General features: G+C 45.0%; 1 protein-coding gene across 2 annotated transcripts in view; it reads right to left on the reverse strand.

The window, feature by feature from the left end:
* Positions 1 to 7,609, reverse strand: part of nkd2b (NKD inhibitor of WNT signaling pathway 2b) — a 129,270-nt gene extending 121,661 nt beyond the window's left edge. For both annotated transcript variants that reach the window (XM_078229103.1, XM_078229091.1), the window contains exons 1-3: positions 7,418 to 7,609; positions 7,228 to 7,254; positions 6,872 to 6,993 (exon numbers count right to left, since the gene is read on the reverse strand). In XM_078229103.1, coding sequence (XP_078085229.1) covers positions 6,872 to 6,993; positions 7,228 to 7,254; positions 7,418 to 7,442 — 174 coding nt within the window. In that variant the 5' untranslated portion in view covers positions 7,443 to 7,609. The remainder of the gene's footprint in view (positions 1 to 6,871; positions 6,994 to 7,227; positions 7,255 to 7,417) is intronic.
* Positions 7,610 to 11,984: the final 4,375 nt, after the last annotated feature.

Raw genomic sequence — 11,984 nt, forward strand, 5'->3', positions numbered from 1 at the left:
TAATGTGACATAAATCCAACATCCCGGTTTAGGCCGTCCTCATGTATGCGGAACTTGGCTATCAGTTTCTGCTCAGCGACTCTGCGCTGTCGTGTGTCGTGAAGGCCGCCTTGGAGAACGCTTACCTGAAGATCCAAGGCTGAATGCCCGTGACTGCTGAAGTGCTCCCCCACAGGAAGAGAACAGTCTTGCCTGGTGATTGTCGAGCGGTGTTCATTCATCCGTTGTCGTAGTGTCTGCATGGTTTCCCCAATGTACCTGAGAGACTATGCCGTCGCACATCTCTCACACTCCTCAAACACCTCATACACCAACTCTACAGCAAACGCCGCAGCCTGGAAACCAAGATCGAAGGTACATTGGGGAAACCATGCAGACACTACGACAACGGATGAATGAACACCGCTCGACAATCACCAGGCAAGACTGTTCTCTTCCTGTGGGGGAGCACTTCAGCAGTCATGGGCATTCAGCCTTGGATCTTCAGGTAAGCGTTCTCCAAGGCGGCCTTCACGACACACGACAGCGCAGAGTCGCTGAGCAGAAACTGATAGCCAAGTTCCGCACACATGAGGACGGCCTAAACCGGGATGTTGGATTCATGTCACATTATCAGTAACCCCCACAGCTTGCCTCCTGGGCTTGTAGAATCTCACTAGCTGTTCTGTCTGGAGACAATACACATTTCTTTAACCTGTTTTTAATGTTCCCTCCACCCACATTGCCTGTACCTTTAAGACCTGGCTGGCTGTAGGATTTGCATTCTAATCAGTATTCTGCAACTTGATTTTGTCTGTTTGCACTGTTTGAGAGCACATTTCCACTCCATCTGACGAAGGAGCAGTGCTCCGAAAGCTTATGGTATTTGCTACCAAATAAACCGGTTGGACTTTAACCTGGCGTTGTGAGACTTCTTACCGTGTTCACCCCAGTCCAACGCTGGCATCTCCACATCAAGTTACATCACTCAGGGACACAAGACATCTTAATTGTGAAAGCAAAAACAACATTCAGACATGGAAGCTTAAATTTCTTCAGGAATCTTCATCAGCCTTATTTGTTCATATACAAAAAAATGTTGCACTCTAACTGAAAGGTAAAATCTCAGGAAAACGTCAGCAATAATTACGAAATAGAATCATAGAATCCTACAATGCAGGAGGCAGCCATTCGGCCCATTGAGTCTGCACCCACCACAGTCCCACCCAGGCCATATTACCATAAACTCATGCATTTACCCTAGCTGATACGAAGGGGCAATTCAGCATGGCCAATCCACCTAACCCCGCACACCTTTGGACTGGGGAGGAAGCTGGAGCACCTGGAGGAAACCCACGCAGACAGGAGAATGTGCAAACTCCACACAGACAGTGACCCAAGCTGGGAATCGAACTTGAGTCCCGACCGCTGTGAGGAACAGTGCTAACCACTGTGCCACCGTGCCGCCCACAACAGAGCTTCAACTGAAGCTCTGCTCAAAAGATTACAAGTTGTACTCAGGAGTTACAAGTCCCCTCATCCATTGGAGGTTACATTTGAGATTTAAACTGAGTTACTTCCCCCAGCAGGAATGCTTACTGATTCCCAAATCCCAGTGTTCACCCTTTCACAGACACACTTCGATATTCAGATGACAAATTTGAATTCAAGAACAGTTTGGAAAGTCAAGCTCTCCGATTTCCAAACCGGCTGTGAAAGAAAGACTTTGGTTTGTGCCGTACCTTTCACAATCCCAAAGCACTTTACAGCCAATGAAGTATTATAGAAACATAGTCACTGTTGTCATGTAGGAAATGCAGCAACCAGTTAGCGCACAGTCAAATCCCACAAACAGCAATGTGACAAATGCCCAGATCATCCGCTTCAGTGGCTCTGCTCAAAGAGATGAATATTAGCTTGGACACCAGAGAAATCACCCCATTCTTCTCTGAAATAGTGCCATGAGATCCCTCAGTACTGCACTGGGATTGTCAGCTTAGATTTTGTGTTTAAAAATCTCTGATGGGAGGTTTTAAACCCACAACCATCTGGTGTGGAGGGAAGAGTGCTATGACTGAGCCATGGCTAACAGCGAGGGAGGAACGCTCGGCCGATAGTAATTTTGATCATGGTAATTGTACCCCCAAATAAGTTCATTACCCTTGAGGTTTTGTTTAAATTTGTATTTTTTTCTAGGATTAACATGCAAAGATTACATTTGGTTGCAACCAGATTTCTCAAAGGAATAGTGTGCAATAGTTCAGCTACAGAAATGTCAGCTTCTTCACTGCTTAATTATGCAAATTGTGAAAAGTATCAAAGTTGGGGAAGCCCACAAGTCCCAATTAATGGGAGTGATCACATTTGTTGACATGTGTCTTCAGCTTGTTTCAATATTGATGAATGTTTATTCTGATTTAATTAAATCATGAGAGGATGTTGTCTGCCTACAGATGTAAAAGTAGGCCCAAGCTGTTGTTTGACTGGAGCCCTCTTACGGTTGGTGTGTCAAAGGCTTTCTTTCACCAACTTAAGGCAAGAGTTCACAAAGACACACAGGCAATCTCCCGCTGTCACGCAAGAGTTGGGATAAGACACAAAGGCTTTATGAGCAACCACAAATTGTGGAGTGAAGCGAGGGCAAAGAATAGCTAGTTGTTGAGGAAGCGAAGGGACAGATATTCCATGTGTGATGCAGGCTCAAGGCAAGATGGGGCCAGAGGAACTCATTGAGGCACAGAGAGCCAGTGGGACTTGTATCAGACAGAGCGAAGGGGGCACAGTGTGGGCAAGTATACAGGCTGCAGATTTTTGATGATTTGGAGAGTGGAGGCTGACTAAGACACCATTAGAGATGTAGAGCCTCAAGGATTTTGAGAGAATGCTGGGACCCTGAAGCAATGGTGGCCAAAGCAGGTCACAACTCTTGCATGGTGCATACGCACACTGAGAAAATAAGAGAGCTGCAGATAGGAGCATAGAGAGACACAAACATTGATAACTTCCTATACAAAAATCAAAGTGCGTTGTGGTAACTTTCCATTAGCTAGCATTTTTGATTAATCGGCATCACCCATTGCATGCTTGATAACAGAAATTTCACTGTATGTAGCATGAGGGGCACCACTCCACAAATGTGGGGCAAAGCAAAGGCATAGGCCTCCATGAACTACCACAGCCGGTAAGAGGGTTGAATTTGCGCCATTGGCATCATACTCTAGCCATCTAAACTAACCAACCCTCTGGACTTGAACAGGCCCTCACATAGAGCTTACTGACCACTGGCTCAACTGAATCCAGCTGACAAGAAAGCCAATATCAAAGCAAAATGTAGAGTTGGAGAAATTGGGAAACAGAGTGGCAAAACCCTTGCTTGGGAAACATTCCATTAGGAAGAACATAAAGAAAAGCGGGGCCTAGTAAAAGATAGGCTAGAATTCTTCAATAGTTCAGCAAGCTTACTCAAGTGTATAAACATTATAACAATCAGGAAGATTATAGGAGCAATTTCCAGTCAAATCCAAGTCAAGTCTGAAGTAAGAATAAAGAGGAGGAGCAGAGACAGCAAAACTAGCTCCATTATTATTGGGGGTGGGGATAAAATCAGCCAGACTTCATTAATGATCATTATTTATTGATCCTTGCTGCATGCACATTAGGTGAGAGGTAGAGTCAGACAGAGACGTTGATAGCAACAAAAAAAAAAATCGTTAAAATAATGTTTGTCCAATAATTAGAACCAAACCCATAGTAGAATCAGTACACATGCATTTTAACACTTAAGCATTGCTCCTCTTGATTTGACTCAGCTTTCAGTCATATGCTCTTCAGTCAAATGTTGTCCATCTGGGAAGGATGGTTTCCATGCCCAGGATATGGATGGCTAAATCCAGAGCAGAGCAATACTTGCAAGGCATTCACTTGCTAGCCAGCTTTCTAGAACTTGGAGCATTTCTCATGGTTGTCAAGATACCAAGAAAGCACAGTGGCCCTCCTGGACCCTCCATACATCAACCAACAAATCTTGCCTCCCAGGAGTATGTTACGTGGGCAAACAGAAATTGATTGGCACTTTTCTGCCAATTAATGGACAAATAAAATGCTTAGAATCCTACAGTGCAGAAGGAGGCCATTTGACCCATCGAGTCTGCAACGCCAACAATCCCACCCAGACCCTATCCCCATAACCCCATCCATTTATCCTAGGTAGTCCCCCTGACACTAAGGGGCAATTTAGCATGGCCAATCCACCTAACCCGCACATTTTTGGACTGTGGGAGGAAACCGAAGCACCCGGAGGAAACCCATGCAGACACGAGGAGAATGTGCAGACTCTACACAGACAGTGACCCAAGCCAGGAATCGAATTCAGGTCCCCGGCGCTGTAAGGCATCAGTGCAAACCACTGTGCCAGCAAACTACCCCCCAACCCCCAAATCAAAGTAGAGAATGTGGGCAGCTTAGGGCACTACATTACAAGTAGGATACTGAGGCAATAGACTAATTCACTGCAATGCTGCCTGGTATGAAGACATAGAAATAGGAAGAAAGACTGGAAAGGTTTGTTAGAATAGGAGAAGATCACGGAAATGGTTTGATAGAAATATTTAAAATTATGAAGCAATGGAACAAAGTGGACACAAAGAGTGCTTTCAGTGGCTGAGGGGTCTGGAACAAGAGGGATGTAGATTAAAATAAAATAAAACAGAAGAGGAGAGAGCGCTGGAGAAACATTTTTGAGAGAGAGAGAGCGTGAGAGCGAGCTGTGAGACTGTGGAATGTGCCATCAGATTTAATGAATGAATCAAAGACCATGATAATGTTTACGGATAGGTTAGATAGGAAAGTGTGTTTAGAGGGGTGCAGGATAAGGGACAATTGTTCCCTTGGAGGATAATCCCCAAATATGGATTGGTAATTTTTTTTTGCATTGCAATTCCTATGTGATTGTATGGTCTCTACACACTGGGGGAACGTGCCAATTAACTTCCACTCCTCAAGTTCCTCCCTTCTAAAACCCCCCAACAAAATACCTCAGGATACTCTCCCACCAACATTTTCAATTAAACTGGAAAGGAAAATCTGTTGCCAGACTTCTTTTTACAGTTCAGCGGACGAAGTGTCAGTTTTACACACCCATCATACTTTGCTGAAATCTTAGTCAAAAACCTCAAGTTCATCCACGTGAAAATGTTACTTGCCCTCCATTACACATCGCTGATTACATCATGTCATAAAAAAAGTCCAGCCAGTTTCGTCCTATAATAATGTGCTTTCACACTGGGCTTCAAATGAGACAAGCCATCCTTAACTAACCAGGTTTCCCTACCCCACCCCATGCCATTACTTTTGCTACAGTACATCAGCTTCTACATGATGAAGCAAGACATTCCAATCAGAATCAATTCAAACAATTCTCTTTTCACATTATGAACACATGGATTAATGTTTTCAGAACCAACACTTCATAAAGTCTGTTAGCATCATTCTCAAAAAAGCAGCTTTTTAGAAAAGTTTACTCTTTGCTGTAACAACCCAGTCACAATGTGCACCTACTGAATGGTATCGACATTGCTAAAATCCCTCCCACTGTGTCTTCCCCTTGGCTTTTTTGGAGAATATTTAGCCACTTTTTATCCCCCAAGATCACTGGCCATCTGCTTGGTTCATTTATTAGTGTCACAAGTAGGCTTACATTAACACTGCAATGAAGTTACTGTAAAAATCCCTTAGTTGCCACACTCTGGTGCCTGTTGGGGTACACCGAGGGAGAATTTAGCATGCTCAATGCAGCTAATCAGCACGTCTTTCAGACTGGTAGGAAACCCACGCAGACATCGAGAGAACGTGCAAACCCCGCACAGACAGTGACCCAAGCCAGGAATCGAAGCCAGGGATGTGAGGCAGCAGTGCTAACCACTGTGCCAGCCTCACAGATCTTGCAAGACAGGCAGAACTAAAGAGGGTGGATTTGAAAAGAAAGGTAGCAGAGCGAGAGAGGTTGAAGAGGAGTGTGGCAAATACTTTCTTCCTGGTGAGTTGATCTTCCCTCTGTATCTCCCACAGTGATGAAAAAAAGTTATAAGCCCCACAGGGTGGAGGAAAACCAAATGCATTTCCCTCCAAATGTTTTTAGTTTTGTAGAGGAGAAAAATAGATCACTTAATCATGTTTGAACACTTATAAAACATAAGCCTTCTACAACACCACCCAGCCCTTCATAAATGTGCGATACTACTTTGATATGGAAACACCATGGGGAGGAAATGTTGAGATCCACTCCATGCAAACTTGCTGATTAAATGATTTCCCTACATCTGAAACGATTATGGGGTGGGGCACTTAAAAGTTGCTATTTCGTTAGCTCAGTTGAATTTCTCGGCGATTGGGATTTAACTGGTAATAGACGGGGGAGTTGGAGGGCTCCCATGGATCGCCCCATTGGAAGTAGTCAAATGTTCTAACACAACCGAGCGTGGAACTGAAACGAATCTGACCGGAAGAATACCATGTCCTCGCACTATCTCAGTTGGAACCAGATGGAAAGAAATACATCCCTGAGTCCACCTTGCAGCTACTCCGTTTGATCTCAAGATTGGGGGAAAGAAAGCTCTCGGAATCAAACCCCAACGCAAGTAGGGAGGAAAGTCAAGCCCAGACTCAAGGGGATTAGACAGACAGGCATTGCAGATTTAAAGACAGTTACTTAATTCTCCTTAAAAAACACATACACACAATCCAAACATAACATTGGAGGGAACCTTTGCAATAATCTAAAAGCATGTTGGAGAACGTTTACTGTGTGTGAGGCTGTACCCAGTGCACTGTATCCTCCCTGGGATGTATGGTTGTATCTGAGAACTACCTTGTTGGGGGGGATCATGTCAATTACCGTGGAGAAGGGTCGGTACCCGCGCAATTTCGCCGGCTCCAGGACGCCGTTTGAAGTCCTCTGTCGCTCAAACTCCTCCAGACCCCTTCGATTCAGGTAGGCATTGACCACGAAACTGTCGCCTGCAAAAACACATGTCCGGGGGTGGGGTGGGGGAAGAGGAGGATGGTCAAAGAAAAATAACGGTGAGAACCCCCAAAAGAATACTAACAAAGAAACAGAGTAAGTGGGGAAGAGTTAAATTAGAACTTAATTTTAAAAGGAAGGGGGGGGGGTATCAAATGAATAAAGTCGTTAGAATTAACACTTTAATGATCCACATTGATCAGTATCTGAGTTTAAAGAAAGTATCTCACCTTCAGGGTTCTCTCTCCGCTTGTACGCTGTCAGTTTCAATCCAATGTTACCAAAAAATAAAATGTGAACAGTTAGCAACAGTCGCGATTTTCAGTTTCTCATTCCTTCCCCCCCCCTCCCCAAAAATAACTATAGAAAAATGTGAACGGACCCCACGTGTGGGAGAGGAATGAGGTTTAATTTACCTACCATGTTTTGACTGAAGTTTGCCCATTCTCAGCAATTGCTAATAGTCTCTCCTTCGCTTCCACTCCGAGAAAAGCATTTGGGGTTTTATTGCAATTCTTTCCTTTGCCGGGGAGAGGGGGGGGTGGTGGGGGGGACAAAAGTGTAACAATCCTACAATTACAAAGAAAGCTCTCCTCCTCCCCCTCTCTCTCTCCCAACTAAACCTTTCTAGAGTTTCCAGGAGGTGCTGTCACTGGGAGCAGAGAAGTCAGGCTGGCTCCTATGTTCCCCTCTTACTAACACCACATTCAAAAAAAACCTGCAGCTCACACTCAAGCGGCACTTAAAAGTGGGAGGCAAGACTTCCCTATGAATCCCGAGCTCCAGACACTTTAAACTCTCGTAGACGCGATCAGTCGAGTGCTGAGTCCTACCCAAATGCTTCAATGTGCACACATACACGTTCAAGGATATCTTACGAGGGGACCATCTGTGTGACTCCACTTAAAGATCGTTCCCACTGAATCGCAAAGTACAGAAGCCAACCATTCGGCCCCTCATTCAAATGCCCGTCCTTACTAACCAATTACAGGAATGCCAATTATCCCACAGTCACATCGCAGTGTTAATGTAAGCCTACTTGTGACGCTGATAAATAATGTTTAAAGTTCATTAGTGTCACAAGTAAGCATACATTAACACTGCAATGAAGTTACAGTGAAAAATCCCCTAGTCGCCACACTTCGGCACCTGTTTGGGTACACGCAATGAGAATTTAGTATGGCCAATGCAGCTAGCCAGCACGTCTTTCAGACTCTGGAAGGAAACCGGAGCACCCGGAGGAAACCCACGCAGACACGGGGAGAACGTTCAGACTCCGCACAGACAGTGACCTGACTGGGAATCGAATCTGGATCCCTGGCACTGTGAGGCAGCAGTGCTAACCACGGTGCCACAGCAAGTCAGAAGCTGTTCATAAAAAAACTATATTAATGCATCTGAAAATGCTTTACCAAAAAAAAACACAAAAAATGATGCAGAGGTCAATGTGGCTGCAGCAAAAAGACATTGGACCAAGAACTGGGGACTCTCTGGTTAGGGAGAGGAGAGGGTTCATCACCATAATAATGCATTTACATGCATGTTTCTGTTACTTGTATCGACATATCTATTTTACACTTCAACGAATTGGGCTGTAACAGCAAATTTTTAATGCCTTTGTCAGCACTTTGTGGCTTAGTTATCAACGTACTTAAATCTGTGTTATTTATAAACTCAACTGGACTCACCACATAAACACAGTGGCTATAAGAGCAGGTCAGAGGTTAGGAATACTGCGGCGAGTAATTCACCTCTTGACTCCCCAAAGCCTGTCCACCATCTACAAGGCACAAGTCAGGAGTGTGATGGAATACTCCCCACTTGCCTGGATGGGTGCAGCTCCAACAACACTCAAGAAGCTTGACACCATCCACGACAAAGCAGCCCGTTTGATTGGCACCACATCTACAAACATTCAATCCCTCCACCACCGACGTTCAGTAGCAGCAGTGTGTACTATCTACAATATGCACTGCAGCAATTCACCAAAGATTGTTAGACAGCATCTTCCAAACCCACAATCACTTCCATCTCGAAGGACAAGGACATCAGATACATGGGAACACCATCACCTACAAGTTCCCCTCCAAGCCACTCACCATCCTGACTTGGAAATATATCGCCATTCCTTCACAGTCGCTGAGTCAAAATTCTGGAATTACCCCCCTAACAGTATTGTGGGTCAACTCACAGAACATGGACTGCAGCGATTCAAGAAGGCAGCTCACCACCACCTTCTCAAGGGCAACTCAGGATGGGCAATAAATGCTGGCCAGCCTGCAAAGCCCATGTCCCACGAATGAATATAAATTATAAATGTGTTTGTTTATATCTGATAAATAAAAGCAGAACACATTCTGCGGATGCTGGAAATCTGAAATAAAAACTGAAAATGCTGGATAAACTCAACAGGTCTGGCAGCAACTGTGACAGATATCTAACATATATCTGCTTATTAGCTTAGAAGTATTTGATTTTACCTGTATGTGTTTTTTGTATAAACATATTTGTGTATATACCTATCAGTTGTAAATTTAATTGTGTGATGTTTCATCTCCAGTTTAAACATTTCCCATGGTTTGTGCACTACCCTGTCTGCCATCTTTTTTTCCCAGTATATTGGGACTACATCCCTTTTTAATTTGTTGAAATTGGCTCCAGTAAAATACATTAACTATTGTGGCAATTCAGCCAGACGCTAGTTTCCTGGGGTTTCCAACACCCTTTATTGTACACCAATGGAAAAGATTGCTTCCCAAAGCTTACAGTCAGGTAGTCTTCACTTTATGGCCTACAACTCCAATTCAAGTAAAGTTACAGGCTTGAAAACCTCCCCCTGCCAACCCCCTGCCCCCACCCCCTCACACCATGCTGGCTGCTTCCCATTGAGTAAGCCTCCACCTGCTCAATAAGGCAGCTTGTACTCCATGAAGCCCATGGGTAGACCTATTGAACCTACAGAGGGAAATGGGCCAAATGCAGGCAATTGGGACTAACTTAGGGTTTTTTTAAAAAAAGGGTGGCATGGACAAGTTGGGCCGTAGGGCCTGTTTCCATGCTGTAAACCTCGATGACTCTATGACTCTATTGATGATCCCCCCGTAACAACTGCTCTCTTTGTTCGGTTTTTATGTCAAATCTAATTAGGGAAAGCAGTGCTGTAGTGGTATTGTCACTGGACTAGTGATCCAGAGATGCAGGGATATGATCTGGGGACCCGGGTTCAAATCCCACCACGGCAGATGGTGAAATTTGAATTCAATAAAAATCTGGAATTAAACATCTAACGGTGACCATGAAGCCGTTGTCGATTGTTGTAAAAAACCCACCTGGTTCACTAATGTCCATTAGGGAAGGAAATCTACCTGTCCTTACCCAGTTTGGCCTACATGTGACCCCAGATCCACAGCAATGTGGTTGACCCTCAAATGCCCTCTGAAATGGAGGGCAGTTAGGGATGGGCAATAAATGCTGGCCCAGCCAGCGATGTGTACGTCCCATAAAATGAGTATTTTTTAAAAATTAAAAATAAGGTTCTGGCCTCTGTATACCCCCAGAGAAAGCTGAATAGGAGTCAGGACAAGCGACCCCAGAAGTAGTGAACTGTTGGAGACAGGCCTGGTGTGGGTCGGACAACCCAGGGCAAATAAAACGTGAACTTTCTAAAAGGCCAATTCGAGAGGCAGGTTGTCAGTCATAAGGCCCCTGTGGCTTGGAGGAGACACAGTAAGAAGTTTAACAACACCAGGTTAAAGTCCAACAGATTTATTTGGTAGCAAAAGCCACACAAGCTTTCGGAGCTCCAAGCCCCTTCTTCAGGTGAGTGGGAATTCTGTTCACAAACAGGGCATATAAAGACACAAACTCAATTTACATGAATAATGGTTGGAATGCGAATACTTACAACTAATCAAGTCTTTAAGAAACAAAACAACGTGAGTGGAGAGAGCATCAAGACAGGCTAAAAAGATGTGTATTGTCTCCAGACAAGACAGCCAGTGAAACTCTGCAGGTCCAGGCAACTGTGGGGGTTACAAATAGTGTGACATAAACCCAATATCCTGGTTGAGGCCGTCCTCGTGTGTGCGGAACTTGGCTTTCAGTTTCTGCTCAGCGACTCTGCGCCGTCGTGTGTCGCGAAGGCCGCCTTGGAGAACACTTACCCGAATATCAGAGGCCGAATGCCCGTGACCGCTGAAGTGCTCCCCAACAGGAAGAGAACAGTCTTGCCTGGTGATTGTCGAGCGGTGTTCATTCATCCGTTGTCGCAGCGTCTGCATAGTTTCCCCAATGTACCATGCCTCGGGACATCCTTTCCTGCAGCGTATCAGGTAGACAACATTGGCCGAGTTGCAAGAGTATGTACCGTGTACCTGGTGGATGGTGTTCTCACGTGAGATGATGGCATCTGTTGATGGCTTGGAGGAGAGTCAGGTGAGTGTCAGGAGAGTCAGGTGAGTGTCAAAGCTGTAAATGTTATCCAACTGTTAGTGCATCCTAGCCCACCATAGGCTTTCCCTGAGGAAGAATTATCATTATTGCTGCCCAGTCAGGGTTCTTACTGAACCACTGAAATCATGGAGTGGATTCTCAAGACACAGCCATGGAGGTGGCATCACCTTGCAACCACTACTTGGGAGAGATATTTTGCAACCATGTAGTTAGCTGCCAAGACTCAGTGGGTGGATGAATGCTGAACATGCCCATTATCCCATCCTATTGCCCTCTTGCCATAGAATCCATAGAATCCTACAGTGCAGAAGGAGGCCATTCGGCCCATCAAGTTTGCATCGACCACAATCCCACCCAGGCCCTATTCCCATAACCCCATATATTTACCCTGCTAATCCCCCTGACATGAGGGTCAATTTAGCATGGCCAATCAACCTAACCCACACATCTTTGGACTGTGGGAGGAAACCGGAGCATCTGGAGGAAACCCCGCGCAGACACGGGGAGAATGTGCAAACTCCACACAGATAGTGAC

The sequence above is a fragment of the Mustelus asterias genome, chromosome 2 (assembly GCF_964213995.1).
Source record: "Mustelus asterias chromosome 2, sMusAst1.hap1.1, whole genome shotgun sequence".
Lineage (NCBI taxonomy): Eukaryota > Metazoa > Chordata > Chondrichthyes > Carcharhiniformes > Triakidae > Mustelus > Mustelus asterias.